At 38.7% G+C, this 14,310-nt stretch overlaps 1 protein-coding gene across 1 annotated transcript in view; it reads left to right on the plus strand.

Moving 5' to 3' along the window:
- IL7R (interleukin 7 receptor) overlaps window positions 1-14,310 on the plus strand; it is a 40,065-nt gene that overhangs the window by 17,053 nt on the left and 8,702 nt on the right. Inside the window, exons 3-4 of the mRNA XM_007953224.1 lie at window positions 9,186-9,343; window positions 13,803-13,960. Coding sequence (XP_007951415.1) covers window positions 9,186-9,343; window positions 13,803-13,960 — 316 coding nt within the window. The remainder of the gene's footprint in view (window positions 1-9,185; window positions 9,344-13,802; window positions 13,961-14,310) is intronic.

Raw genomic sequence — 14,310 nt, forward strand, 5'->3', positions numbered from 1 at the left:
TGTGTAAATTTTGTGTCATTTCTAATTTTTCATTTATTTTGTCATTTTGTTCTTGTAGTGTCTTTTAAAATTGTTCTAGGGTTTTCTCTGTGTTTTCCTTGATCTGTCTCTCAATTCATTGAAGATACCTAAATATAATTCTTTTGAATTCCTTATCAGAGACTTCCAATGTTGTGTCTTCCTCAGGGATGTGTTTTGGGTCTGTATCCTAGTCTCTTGTTTCTCCTACTTTATCTTGCTTCTTTGTGTGGACTGTCATGCTCTGTTGTCTCCAAGGCATTGTGATGTTTTTTGTTTTTATATTTAATTGGCGATTGTATGTTGGAGTGACTTGCTCACGATTTTCATTTTCTTTGTTTTGTTTGTATGTTATCTACACAGTCAGGGTATTCAGCTATGCTTCTCTGTTCACTAGTTTATAACACTTATATACTCACCACCTGTCTCCTTTCCTGTTGCCAGCCTCTCATATGTCCTTGTTAACCTTGACAAACAGAGCCTGTTCTTAGGTCCCTGGAATCTGAATGAGAATGCTATCACTTTAAAATCCAAAATGGTTGCCACTTGTAAAAATTCAAAATTCCTGCACCCTTGGTCACTTTAAATATCCAAAATGGTTGCCGTGTGTAAACAATCAAAATGGCTGTGCCTTCTGGACAGTGGAAAGTCAACAGCACAGGTTGTCTCCCTCCTTGCTGTTTCCCTTCCTAGTCATAGGCCACCAGTGCAGTCATCCCTGCAGCCCTTGGTGATGGGGGCTGATCTTTAGGTCAATCCTCAGGCCCTAACACCACTTGGAAATATTCAGGATGTTGGTCTCGTCAGAGTAGCTGACAGTCCGCAGCTCCAACTGTCTCTGTACTCACTGTTTTCATCCAGATTTTTCCACTAGTTGGTGCCTACTCCACTTCTGTATAGTTCCTTTCAAAGGTCAGAGCTCCAGGATTATCTTCTGTATCTCTGTCAACTGGTTTTTCTTTTCTTTGTTGAAGAGGGTCTGTATCACTTGCCTGCCTATTCCACCATCTTACTGGAAGGCTTCTCTTTTCTTTATCAATCTTGTTATGGTTTATCAGTTCTATAAATTCTATAGAAATAGAATAATTATATTCCATTTGCAAAGAAACACTTTAGCTTTCTTCATTTTTCTATTGTTTTTCTATTTCTATTTAATTATTCTCTGTAATTTGTTATTTCCTTCTGTCAACTTACTTTGAGTTCAATCTGTTTGTCTTTTTCTAGTTTCTTAAGACAGAAAGTTAATACAATTATTTTAAACTTTTTTTTCCTGGTATAAGCAACTAATGTTTAAACCTTCCTTTTAGCACTGCTGTAGACAATACATTTTTGATTTACTATATTTTCATTATCTGAAATTCAGTTAAAACATTTTTTAATTTCTCTTGATATTTCTCCTTTTACTCAAACTCACTGCCGTCAAGTCAGATCCAACTCATAGCAACCCCTCCTTGGGTTTCTGAGATGGTATCACTATGGAAGTAGATTGTCCAATCTTCCTTCCAAAGAGTGGCTGGTGGGTTTGAACCGCCAGATTTCTGGTTAGAAGTCAAATGCCTTTGGCACTAGTGTTGATTTATAAATATTTTGGATTTTCTCTGTATGTTATTGTTATTTCTTCTCATTTAATCTTGTTTAGGTCAAAGAACACTATTTGTAAGTTATCAAAATGTTGACATGTATTAAGACTTACGTTATGGCCTAGCATATGATATATCTTGGTGGATGTTCCATATGCATTTGAAAACAATGTATACTCTGTCATTGTTAGGTGTGCTATTTCATAATTTTTATTTAGTTCTAAAGTAGTACAGTGTGTTGTTCATATTCTGTAACTAATTGCTTTTTTGTTGTTGTTGTTTACTTATTATATCAATTATTGAGATAAAATGTTGATCTCCAACAATGATTGTGGGATTTTTATTTTTCTCTTTATTTCTATCAGTTTTTGCTTATGAGTTTTAAAGTTCTCTTGTTAGGCACTCATAGGTTTATTAGTGGTAGAGTTTTCTGATGAAATGAAAGTTTTACCATTATGAAATTTTGCTCTTTTTCTCTAGTATATTTCTTCTCATAAAAACCACATTGTCTAATGTTATTATATTGTGGTTTTCTTACATGTATTAGTTTCCTATGTTGCTGTTACTATGTGCCATTGAGTTGGCTCCAACTCATAATGCCTTATTTATAACAAAATGAAACACTACCCAGTTCTGTGTCAACCTCACAATCTCTGCTATGCTTAAGCCCATCCTTACAGCCACTGTATCAGTCTATCTCAGTTGAGGGTCTTCCCCCCCTTTTTGTTGATCCTCTGCTTTACTAAGCATGATATCTGTTCCCATGGAATGGTCCCTTCTGACAACATGATCAAAGTAGGGGAGACAAAGTCTGGCCATTTGCACTTCCAAGGACGATTCCAGCTGTACTTCTTCAAGAACAGATTTGTTTATTCTTCTGGTAGCCCATGGTATTTTCAATATTCATCACTAACACCACAATTCAAAAACATCATTACTCCTTCGATCTTCCTTATTCATTGTCCAGCTTTCACATGTATACAAGGTGATTGAAGATGCCATGCTTTGAGTCAGGTATACTTTAGTCTTCAAAATGACATCTTTGCTTCTTAATACTTTAAAGGTCTTTTGCAGCACATTTGTACAGTGCAATATGAGTCTGATTTGACTGCTGCTTCCATGGGCACTGATTATAGATTCAAATAAAATGAAATCCCTGACAAATTCAAACTTTTCTCCACTTATTATGATGTTGCTTATTGGTCCAATAATGAGAATTTTTGTTTTCTTTATGTTGAGGTGTAATCCATACTAAAGACTGTAGTCTTTGTTCTTCATCTTCAGTTAGTGCACCAAGTCATCTTCACTTTCAGCCAACAAGGTTGTGTCATCTACATATCACAGGTTGTAATTTAGTCTTCCTTCAATGCTGTTGCTGCATTCTTCTTCATATGGTCCAGGTTCTCAGGTTATTTGCTCAGCATACAGACTGAATAAGTATGGTGAAAGGATACAGCCCTGATGCACACCCTTCTTGATTTTAAATCATGCAATATCCCCTTGTTCTGTTCGAACAACAAGCTCTTGGTCCATGCACACGTTCCTCATGAGAATAATGAAATATTCTGGAATTCCTATTCTTTGCAATGTTATCCATAATTTGTTATGATCCACTCAGTCTAATGCCTTTGCATAATCAATAAAATACAAGTAAAAATCTTTCTGGTATTCTTTGCATTCAGCCAATATCCATCTGACATTAGCAATGATATACCTCATTCCATGATCTCTTCTTGAATTTCTACAAGTTCTCTGTCAATATACTGCTGCAACCATTTTTTTAATTCATTTTCAGCAAAATTTTACTTGCATGTGATATTAATTTTTTTGTCTGATAATTTCCACATTCTGTTGTATCACCTTTCTTTGGATGGACACATATATTGATCACTTCCAGTCAGTTGGCCAGGTAGCAGTCTTCCAAATTTTGCTTGCACTACTGTAAAAAATCACCACAAAGTTGGTGACTTAACACAATAGAAATTAATACTCTCACGGTTCCAGAGACCAGATGTCTAAAATCAAGTTTTTTGAAGATTTGCTTCTTTCTGGAGGCTCTGAAGGAGAATCTGTCCCTTATCTCTCTCCCAGCTTCTGGTATCTTCCAACAACTGTTGGTATTCCTTGGTTTATAGATGATAAGTCCAATCTCTACTTCTATCTTTACATGGCCTTCTTCCCTATGTTTCTCATCTGTGTCTCTTTTCTGTCTCTTATAAAACATCAAAAATTAAACTTAAGATCCACCCTAATCCGGAATGATCTCATCTCAAGGTAAGAATACATCTCATCTTGAATTACATCTACAGAAATCCTTATTGTAAATTGTTGTTGTTGTTATGTACTGTTGAATTGGACCCGACTCATAGCGACCCCTCCTTGGGTTTCCCAGGCAGTATCACTATGGAAGTAGATTGCCCCATCTTCCTTCCCGAGGAGTGGCTCGTGGGTTTGAACCTCCAGCCTTCTGGATAGCAGTCAAGTGCCTTAGGCACTACGCTACCAGAGCTCCCAAAAGGTTGTTGTTGTTGTTGTGTACCGTCGAGTGGGACCTGACTCATAGTGACCCCTCCTTAGGTTGCCAAGGATGTATCACTGTGGAAGTAGATGGCCCCATCGTCCTTCCAAGGAGTGGCTGGTGGGTTTGAACCATCAGCCTTCTGGAAATAAGATCATAAAATGATTCTAGAGTTGAAGCTTTTTTGGAGGGCCAGAACTGGTCAGGAAGGCTAGGAAATAGGAGTGGAGCAATTTGTAACAGCTAAGGGAGGCATTTCACTGCTAGGCAGAAGGCTTGTGGTTCAAACCCCCCAGCCACTCCTAAGAAGGAAGGCTGGGCAATCTACTTCCTTCCAGACTAAGACAGACTCAGCAGAAGGAAGAGGCCATCCTATTCTCAAAGAATTGGCCAGCATAAACCTTATGAATAGCAGTGAAACACTGTCTATTACTGAAAAATAGCCCTGAAACATTTTCAGAGATAGTGCCAGAAGATGAGCCCCTCAGGGCAGAAGGCACTAAAAATATGACTGGGAAAGAGCTGCCACCTCAGAATAGAGCCTACTTTAGTGATGTGAATGGAGTAAAGCTTTTAGGACCTATGTTTGCTGATGTGGCATGACCCAAGATAAGAAGAAACAGCTGCAAACATCAATTAATAGTCAGAACATGGAATGTACAAAGTATGAAACTAGGAAAATTTGAAATAGTCAGAAATGAAATGGAACACAAAAGATTGGTATCCTAGGCATTACTGAACTGAAATGGACTGGCTTGAGCCATTTTGAATCAGAAAACCATATGATTACTATGCCAAGAATGACAAATCAAAGAAGAATGGTGTGGCATTCATCACAACAAAGAATGTTTCAAGATCTATCCTGAAGTACAATGCTGTCAGTGACAGGATAATATTCACATGCCTATGAGGAAGACCAGTTAATATTACTATTATTCAAAATTATGCACCAACTACCAAAGACAAAGATGAGGAAATTGAAGATTTTTATCAACTTCTACAGTCTGAAATTGACCAAACATGCAATTAAGATATGTTAACTATCACTGGTGACTGAAATGCAAAAGTTGGAAACAAAGAAGAATTACTGGTAGTTGGAAAATATGGTCATGATGATAGAAACGATGCTAGAGATTGCATGATAGAATTTTGCAAGACCAACAAATTATTCATTGCAAATACCTTTTTTTCAGCAACACAAATGGTGGCTCTACATGTGGACTTCACCAGATGTGGTACACAAGAATCAGATTGACTACATCTGTGGCAAGAGGCAAAGGAAAAGCTCAATATCTTCAGCCAAAACAAGGCCAAGAGCTGACTGTGGAACAGACCATCAACTGCTCATATGAAAGTTCAAGTTGAAGCTGAAGATAATTAAAACAAGTCCATGAGAGCCAAAATATGACCTTGATTATATCCTTCCTGAATTTAGAGACCATCTAAAGAATAGATTTGATGCATTGTACACAGTGACCAAAAACCAGAATAATTATGGGATGACATCAAGAACATCATCCATGAAGAAAGCCAAAGGTCATTAAGAAGACAGGAAAGGAAGAAAAGACCAAAGTGGATGTTAGAGGAGACTCTAAAAATTGCCCTTGAATGGAGAGTAGCTAAAGCAAATGCGAGAATCGACAGGATAAAAGAGCTGAACAGAAGATTTCAAAAAACAGCCAAAGAAGACAAAGTCAATTATTACAATGAAAAGTGCCAAGAGTTGGAGTTAGAAAACCAAAAGGTAAGAACACCCTTGGCATTTCTCAAGCTGAAAGAACTGAGGGAAAAAAAAATAAGCCTCGAATTGCAATATTGAAAGATTCTGTGGGAAATATGTTGAATGATGCAAGAAACATCACAAGAAAATAGATGGAATACACAGAGTCACTATACCAAAAAGAGTTGGTAGATGATTATCCATTCCAGGAGGTGGCATATGATCAAGAACCAATGGTACTGAGGAAAGAAGTCAAAGCTGCACTAAAGGAATTGGCAATAAACAAGGCTCTGGGAATTGACAGAATATCCATTGAGATGTTTCAGCAAACAGATGCTGTGCTGGAGGCACTCACTTGGCTATGCCAAGAGATTTGGAAGACAGCTACCTGGCCAACTGACTGGAAGAGACCCATATTTGTACCCATTTCAAAGAAAAGTGATCCCACAGAATGTGGAAATTGCCAAACAATATCATTGATAACACACACACAAAATCTTACTGAAGATAATTCAAAAATAGTTGCAGCAGTACATTGAGAGAGAACTTCCAGAAATGCAAGCTGGATTCAGAAGGGGCATGGAGTGAGGGATATCATGGCTCATGTCAGATGGATCTTGGTGCAAAGCAAAGAATACCAGAAAGATGTTTACTTGGAATCATTATAATGATTTATTTATTGACTATGCAAAGGCATTTAATTGTGTGGATCATAACAAATTACGGATAACATTGAGAAGAATGGCAATTCCAGAACACTTAATTGCACACATGAGGAACCAGTACATAGATCAGGAGGCTGTTGTTCAAACAGGACAAAGGGATACTGCATGGTTTTAAATCAAGAAGGGAGTGCATCAGGGTTGTATCCTTTCAGCATTTTATTCAACTTGTATGCTGAACAAATATCAGAGAAAATGGATTATATGAGGAAGAACATTGCATCAGGAGTGGAAGAAGGCTTATTAACAACCTGTAATATGCAGACAACACAACTTTGCTTGCTGAAAGTGAGGATGACTTGAAACACTTACTGATGAAGATTGAAGACTATAGTCTACAGTATGGATTACACCTCAATATAAAGAAAACAAAAATCCTTATAACTGGACCAATAAGCAGCATCATGATAGATAAAGGACTGAAGTTATCAAAGACTTCATATTACTTGGTTTTACAATCAATGCCAGTGGAAGTAGCAGTCAAGATATCAAAAGACATATTGGATTGGGCAAATCTGTTGCAAAAGACCTCTTTCAAGTGCTGAAGGGCAAAGATGTTTCCTTGAAGACTAAGATGCACCTAACCCAAGCCATGGTATTTTCAATCACCTCATATGCATGTGAGAGCTGGACAACGAATAAGGAAGATTGAAGAAGAGTTGATGCTTTTGAGTTGTGGTGTTGGTGAAGAAAGTTGAAAGTACCATGGACTGCTAAAAGAACTAACAAATCTGTCCTGGAGGAAGTGCAGCCAGAATGCTCCTTGAAAGTGAGAATGACCAGACTTCATTTCACCTACTTTGGTCATGTTGTTAGAAGGGACCATTCTCTGGAGAAGGATGTCATGCTTGGTAAAGTGGAGGGTCAATGAAAGAGGGGAGGACCCTCAACAAGATGGGCTGACATGGTGGCTCCAGCGATGAGTCCTGGTACAGTAGGGATCACAAGGCTGCCCAGGACCAGCCATTGTTTCATTCTATTGTACATAAGGTCTCTATGAATCGGAGATGACTCAATGGCACATAACACCAATAACCAAAGAATTGAAGCTTTTGAGTTGTGGTCTTGGCCAAGAATGTGGAAAGTACCACGAATTGCCAGAATAAATAACAAATCTGTCCTAGAAGAAGTGCAGCCAGAATGCTCCTTGGAAGTGAGAATGGCCAGACTTCATCTCACATATTTATGTTTCAGAGGGGATCATTCCCTGGATAAGGATATCATGCTTTGTAAAGTGGAGGGTCAGCAAAAAAGGGAAAGGCCCCTTATCAAGATGAATTGACACAGTGGCTGCAACAATGGGCTCAGGTGTAGCAAGGATTATGAGACTGGTACTGGACAGGGCAGTGTTTCCTTCTGTTGTACATAGAGTCAGTATGAGTCAGAGCTGACTTGATAGCACCTAACAAGAGCAATAACAACATAGTTCTAGAGGTTAAGATATAGACATATCTTTTTTAGGAGCCACTATGAAATTCACTCATTTTTTCAATCTCATATAAGCTACTTTACCGTTAAACAAAAAAACAGACCAAATCCATTGCCACTGAGTAGATTCCAACTCATAGCAACCCCCATTGGTTTTCCATGGTTGTAGGTCTTTACAGAAGTAGACTACCTCATCTTCCTTCCATGGAGCAGCTGGTAGGTTTGAACCACCAACGTTCTGATTAGCAGACAAATGACTTACCCACTAGTCCACCAGAGCTCCTTATTCTGCCATTACTGGAATTAAAACTTGTAACTTTTTAAATAGGACTTTTTTTTAAGTGTAAAATTTAGAGGTTTTGATGTTAGTTGCACCAACTAACCATTTGCATTTGAGTCCATTCCAACTCATGGTGACCGAATGTGTGTCAGACTACAACTGTGCTCCAAAGTGTTGTCAACGGCTGATTTTTCAGAAATACTTAGCGAGACCCTTTTTCTGAGGCACCTACATGTAGACTCACACCTCCAGCCTTTCCACTCTCAGTCAAGCACGTTAACAGTTTGCACCACCAGGGAATCATAGGTACAATAGGCAACATTCTCCCTTCCTTAATTTCCTGAAAGCTTTACTTTAGTTGGAAGGAAGAGGTTAGAGAAGTGACCGAATGCAATTCCTAAGGCGTTACTATTGCCTGTTAAGTTAGGGAGTGTGGGGAAAAGGGTTGATTTTTTAAAGTCTACTGATGAAGCAAAAGTTGAGCACAGTCCAAATTACCTATGAAAATATGTTAAATTACCCATTAAATATATGTGATTTAATGTAAATAGGATATTTGATCATTTCCTACTTCTTGCTTTTCAGTGATCAAGAAACCCCTAAAATCATTCATATTTCTTTCTGATATCCCTGCCCCTGTCATATATTTCTGATTCATATTTCTTCACAATGATACTTTTGACTGTATCAGTTGCAGTTATATCTAACACCTGAGTCAGTCATCATTGAGTGGAATAGCAGCAGGAGGCCACATTCTTTTCATTTGTTCTCTTTTCTCTTTCTTGCACATACATCACCCACACCCACATACTTATGGACTAAGTTGAAGTCACACAACTAAAATCTCCATATGCTGCTAACCCACAGTATGGAGAAACTCTTGCTTGAATTAAAATAGATTGTTGTTTTGTTTCTATAGTGATGCCCTCTTGGAGGTAAAGTGCCTGACTTTGAATAAACTACAAGACAAATATTTCATCAAAACAAGGAAATTCTTACTGATTGGAGACAGCAAAATATGTGTGAAGCTTGGAACGACAAACATAAATTGCAGAAAAATGAATATAGTCAAGATAGGTAAGAAGCTGTATGTGGGGGTGCGGTTACCCTTGACACGTTTTTGGAGTCTGAAGACACTGATGGTGTCCGGATTCTGTATGTTAAAATCAGGCAAATTGTGGGGACAATTTGCAATAGATAATAGCAAATTATCTAATGGAAATATTTTTTTAAATACATGAAAATTTTGAAACTTAGCTACAAATTCTTGGTGTGAGAGCATTCTGAGAGTCTTCAGACTCAGTGATGGGAGAGGGTAGAGTAGTAGCTACAGACCGCAGCAAGAACTAATCTGTATGAAGAACCTAAATGGAGCTGGGCCTGCTGTCATCCACATTTATATATCCTTTCCTTTCTGTCCTTGTCTTCTGAGTCTTTCAGTTTTATCCCCATATTTCCATCATATTCAGAGTGTGTTTAGCTGAATTATCAAGTTTTGCAGTGAGGGGGAAAAAAAACACTCAGTCCTTAAAATGAGATTAAGAGGATTTATTCAGGAAAAAAGGTACATTTGAATGCAGACAGAGAGACACAAGGTAATTTAAATGAGAATTGATGACTTCAACTAAAGAGCTTCTAACAATGGCAAATATAGTCCCGGGAACAAAGAAATTATAGTACAGTCATTTAATTGGTTAGTCTTTGGTTGGAATTCCAAGGAGGATGCATTAGGGGCAGGGAATGGGCTTGTACTGGAAAACTGAGTATAACTTACTCAGTTTTCTGGAGCTGATTCCAGAAATTATCAATCATAGTCATATATCCTTTAGGTGGGATCATAAGAATATAACTCACTGATGTTTAAATAGCTGTAATCAGATGTTTCAGGAATTGAAGATAACCCTTTGGTACCAGGACTTCATTTCCCAGAAACAGCTCACTAAAACTTTTAAGTTGTCTGGGAGATATTATGTAAGGCTGGCTCCAAGACCTTTCAAAACCATTCTCTTTATTACATCCTTGTCATAAATAAATATTTCTTTGTACTACTTCATATAAAAGATAGCTGTATTGAAATTCTCTTCCTTAGAATGCATTTCTTTCACATCCTGGCTTGACTTTAAAGAGAAATCACTCCCTAGCATTTCTGCTTTCTAGTAGTTAAAAAGCCAAGTGACAGGAGCCTGTGAAAGGTATGAGTTGACTCTGCTGCATCCAACTAAGCACATATGGAGTCCCAGGCACGCAAGTAAAAAGACCAGTTTAATCCTGTAAGAACTGAGTTTAATTCAATCATTTAATTGAATTTAAATACGATGTTCCTAATGGAACCCCAGGATCACAGCTCCCTAAGACCATTTGCCAACTCACTTACCTCTTATTCTTCTGGTATGTCCTCCATGAGGTTGGAGGTGGCAGTTCCTGTCTTCCCCGTGTTCCTAGCAGGGTGATCTATAAATTGTTCAGATTGTGTAACAGTATATGAATTTTCAAAAATGTAACTTGAAGAATGGACACATTTTTCTAATTTCCCAATAACACCAGTTGGGCTAGAGACCAGCCTGTTTTGGAGTAGCTAGATAAGCAAGTGTAGGATGACAAAATGTAGAAGCAAAAGCTAAATGGACAGCAATCCCCAGAATCAGGCAGAATGACATTTAAATCCTGTTAAACAATTATATGAATTCCCTGGATGATACAAATGGTCAAATCACTCGACTACTAATAGAAAGATTGGAGGTCAAGACTGCTTAGTGGGGTCTCAGAAGAAAGGCCTGGCAATCTCCTTCTGAAAGTTCATAGCCATGAAATCTCCATGGAACACAGTTCTACTCTGATGTACAGGGGGCACCATGAGTCAAAATGACTTGACCACAACTGGTTACAAGGACCTGAGCTCCATAGAAAAGGAGTGCTGCTGGGGCAATGGTTAGGTGCTCCACAGCTAACCAAAAGGTTGGAGGTTCAAACCTACCAGGATTCCATGTAAGAAAAGACCTGATGACATCCTCCTGTAGAGGTAACAACCTAGGAAACACTACGGAGCAGTTCTGCTCTGTCTTACAAGGTCCGTATGAGTCGGAATCGATTTAAGGGCACACAACAACAGCTACCAGCTAAACTTTAGAAAGTTCTCTGAAGCTTAGTTTCCTCAACCGTAGAGTAGAAATAAGTCATCATATTGTTTGAAAGTGGCATAAATAAAGCACTTGGCACTTAGTAGGAGTATGGTGTAGTTTCTAAGGTATTTGACTGCTAGCCAGAAGGAAGACGGGGCAATCTACTTCCATAGAAATACCTGTTGTTGTTGTTGTTGTTATGTGCCGTCGAGTCGGCCCCGACTCACCTCAGAAATACAAGGAGGGGTTGCTATGAGTTGGATTCAACTCTAGGGCAGTGAGTTTGGGTTTGTTGTTGTTGTTTTGGTTTAACCAATATTAGTTCTGTTCTTCCATGAATTCCTGCATTGTTGAGAGTCTTTGGGGGTTGAAGATGGAGAGGAGATTTAGCTTGAGAAGGTTTTGTTGAGAATGTGAATCTTAACTATTTCTTTAAATGAATGATAGGAACTGGTGGGGAGGAGTAACAGAGTGGGCCAAGTTCTGTTGATCTGTTTCTCTACCCCTACCCTCTTCCTCCTGCTCCCCTCCAGGGCAGCTTCCTTTTTATAGTGCATCTAAGAGTAAAAAAGGATACACTTCCCCTTTTAAAAGACATCCAAGGGTAAGAAGGAGCGACTTCCCCTTTTGCAGTACCTCTAGGACAATGGAGAAACAAGGTTGTCTCCACTATGAGCAAGTCCCTGCAATAACTGGGCCAAACTCCACCACAGGTTTCATTTTACTGGCTCTATGAGTGAGTTAGAAAAAGCTTAGCTCAGGCAGCCTGAAATCCAGCTCAGTCTACTGAACACACACGTGAGAACACACATGCTCTCATTAGTAATAGGTTTAGGTTAGATTTTAAGCTATGTGTTCCCCCATATCTGCCTGGCAGTGGTGGTGTTATTATGGGTCAAGTCAATTCCAACTCATAGTGATCCTAAAGGTCTCCAGTTAGAACCTACCAGCCATTCTGGAGGAGAAAAGAACTGGCAATCTATTCCCATAAAGATTTCAGCCTAGGAAACCATATGGGGCAGTTCTACTCTGTCCTTTAAAGCCATTATGAGTCTTCTTAACATTAACCATGTAAAAAAGGTAGCCACCTCATCCCTAGACCACTAACTTCCCAGTGTGTGAATGAGCAGCTAAAAGACCAAGACAGCGAAGCCTCACACCAGTGGGAGGGCAGGCAGCCTGAACACAGACACTCTTGTAGGAATTCAAACCCGTCTAAGGATTTGTTCTGCTTGAAATAACACCTAACTCCTTCCAACAGAATTTCTTATCAGGTGTACTTGATCTTAATAGCAACTTTGTGACATAGGTCAAGAAAAGAAAGCCAGATAAGAGTTTAGAGTTAATGCAGATAAGACTGAGAGAGAGGGCAGCTTGATGTCACTCTGCAACATATGGGCCAGGGCCAGGATACAGGCCCATAACTTCTGTGTTGATTAGATGAGGTGCAACATCCCCAGCATATCCTAATTGAATTGCATTATGAAGACTCAAAGTTTAAATGGAGTCCCTGGGTGATAGACACTCACCGTCAGCAGTTAACTGAAAGCTTAGAGGTCCCAGTCTACCCAGAGGCCTGCTGATTTTCTTCCAAAAACTCAGTCATTGAAAACCATACGGAGCACAGTTCTACTCTGACACACATGAGGTTACCATAAGTCAGAATCAATGGGCAGTAACTGATTAAAACTTAAATCCTCCTGCTTATCTGGTAGTAACCCAAAACCAAACCAAACCCACTGCCATTGAGTCAATTCCTACTTATAGTAACCCTATAAGACAGAAGAACTGCCCAAAGGGTTTCCAAAGCTGTAAATCTTAGGGAGTGAGACTGCCTCACATTTCTCCTACAGAGCAGCTAATAGAGTCAAACCACCAACCTCTTGGTTAGCAGTCAAATATTTTCACCACTATGTCATAAGGGCTTCTTAGTAACAAGCTGTGTACTTGTCAAATGAAAAATAAAATATGTTCTAGTATAACACTAGCTGCTGTAACAATAAGCCCCTAAACATATGATATCTCAAACGTAGTAAATATATTCCTTACTCACATTAGATCCAAAATGGGTGTTCCAAATCAGTGAGTGGTGCTTTTCCAAACAATATTCAGGGCACCTTCCGTGCTGTGGCTGTGACTCTACTATCTTTGACATATGATTCTAAATGGTGGAAGAAGAATGAGGACTGGAGTCACACAGAAGTAGAGGTGTTATACAACACCTTTGTTCATGTTAATCACCAGGTTATACTCAACCTCAAGGAATGCTGGGAAGTGTTGTCTGGCTTTGAAATGGTATTCTGAACAGATAGCTAGTTACTACCACAGGAAGGAAATGTGATTTTGGAGTAGATGGAATTCAAATATTATTTTGTTGACTGCCCTAGAGACTCACCTCATTTCATTTTCCTTTCTAGTTAAGCCCGAGGCTCCTTTTGACTTAAAAGTCTTCTATCGTGAGGGAGCAAATGACTTTTTAGTGACATTTAATACTTCACACCTGCACAAGAATTATGTAAAAGAACTAGTGCATGATGTAGCCTACCGCCTGGAAAAAAGCAAAAACAACTGGATGGTATGTAGCTCAATTACATTTATAAACTAAAAACTTCTTAGTGTTACATATTTTATTGTACCAGGGACATATTTACCCTGGGAAGGCCCAAAGCAGTTTTTTGTTCCAAATGTACCATTTACTGAAAGAAGTTCTTGCATAAACTTCAGGCCCCACAAACCTGGATGTTTCCTAGCCCGTGTCTGTTCTAGCTCTGATTTTTCCTTTTTAAATTGTTCTAATTTTTGTCTTTATAATGTTTCTAAGTAGTCAAACTAACAATATAGATTGAGACCAAATCAATCCTCTTTACTTGAGGTCTCAGAAAATGTAGTTTTATACCATGTTCACATGCTATTCTCTGAACAGTG

The sequence above is a fragment of the Orycteropus afer genome, unplaced genomic scaffold (assembly GCF_000298275.1).
Source record: "Orycteropus afer afer isolate SDZICR_OR568_19922 unplaced genomic scaffold, OryAfe1.0 scaffold00378, whole genome shotgun sequence".
Classification (NCBI taxonomy): Eukaryota; Metazoa; Chordata; class Mammalia; order Tubulidentata; family Orycteropodidae; genus Orycteropus; species Orycteropus afer.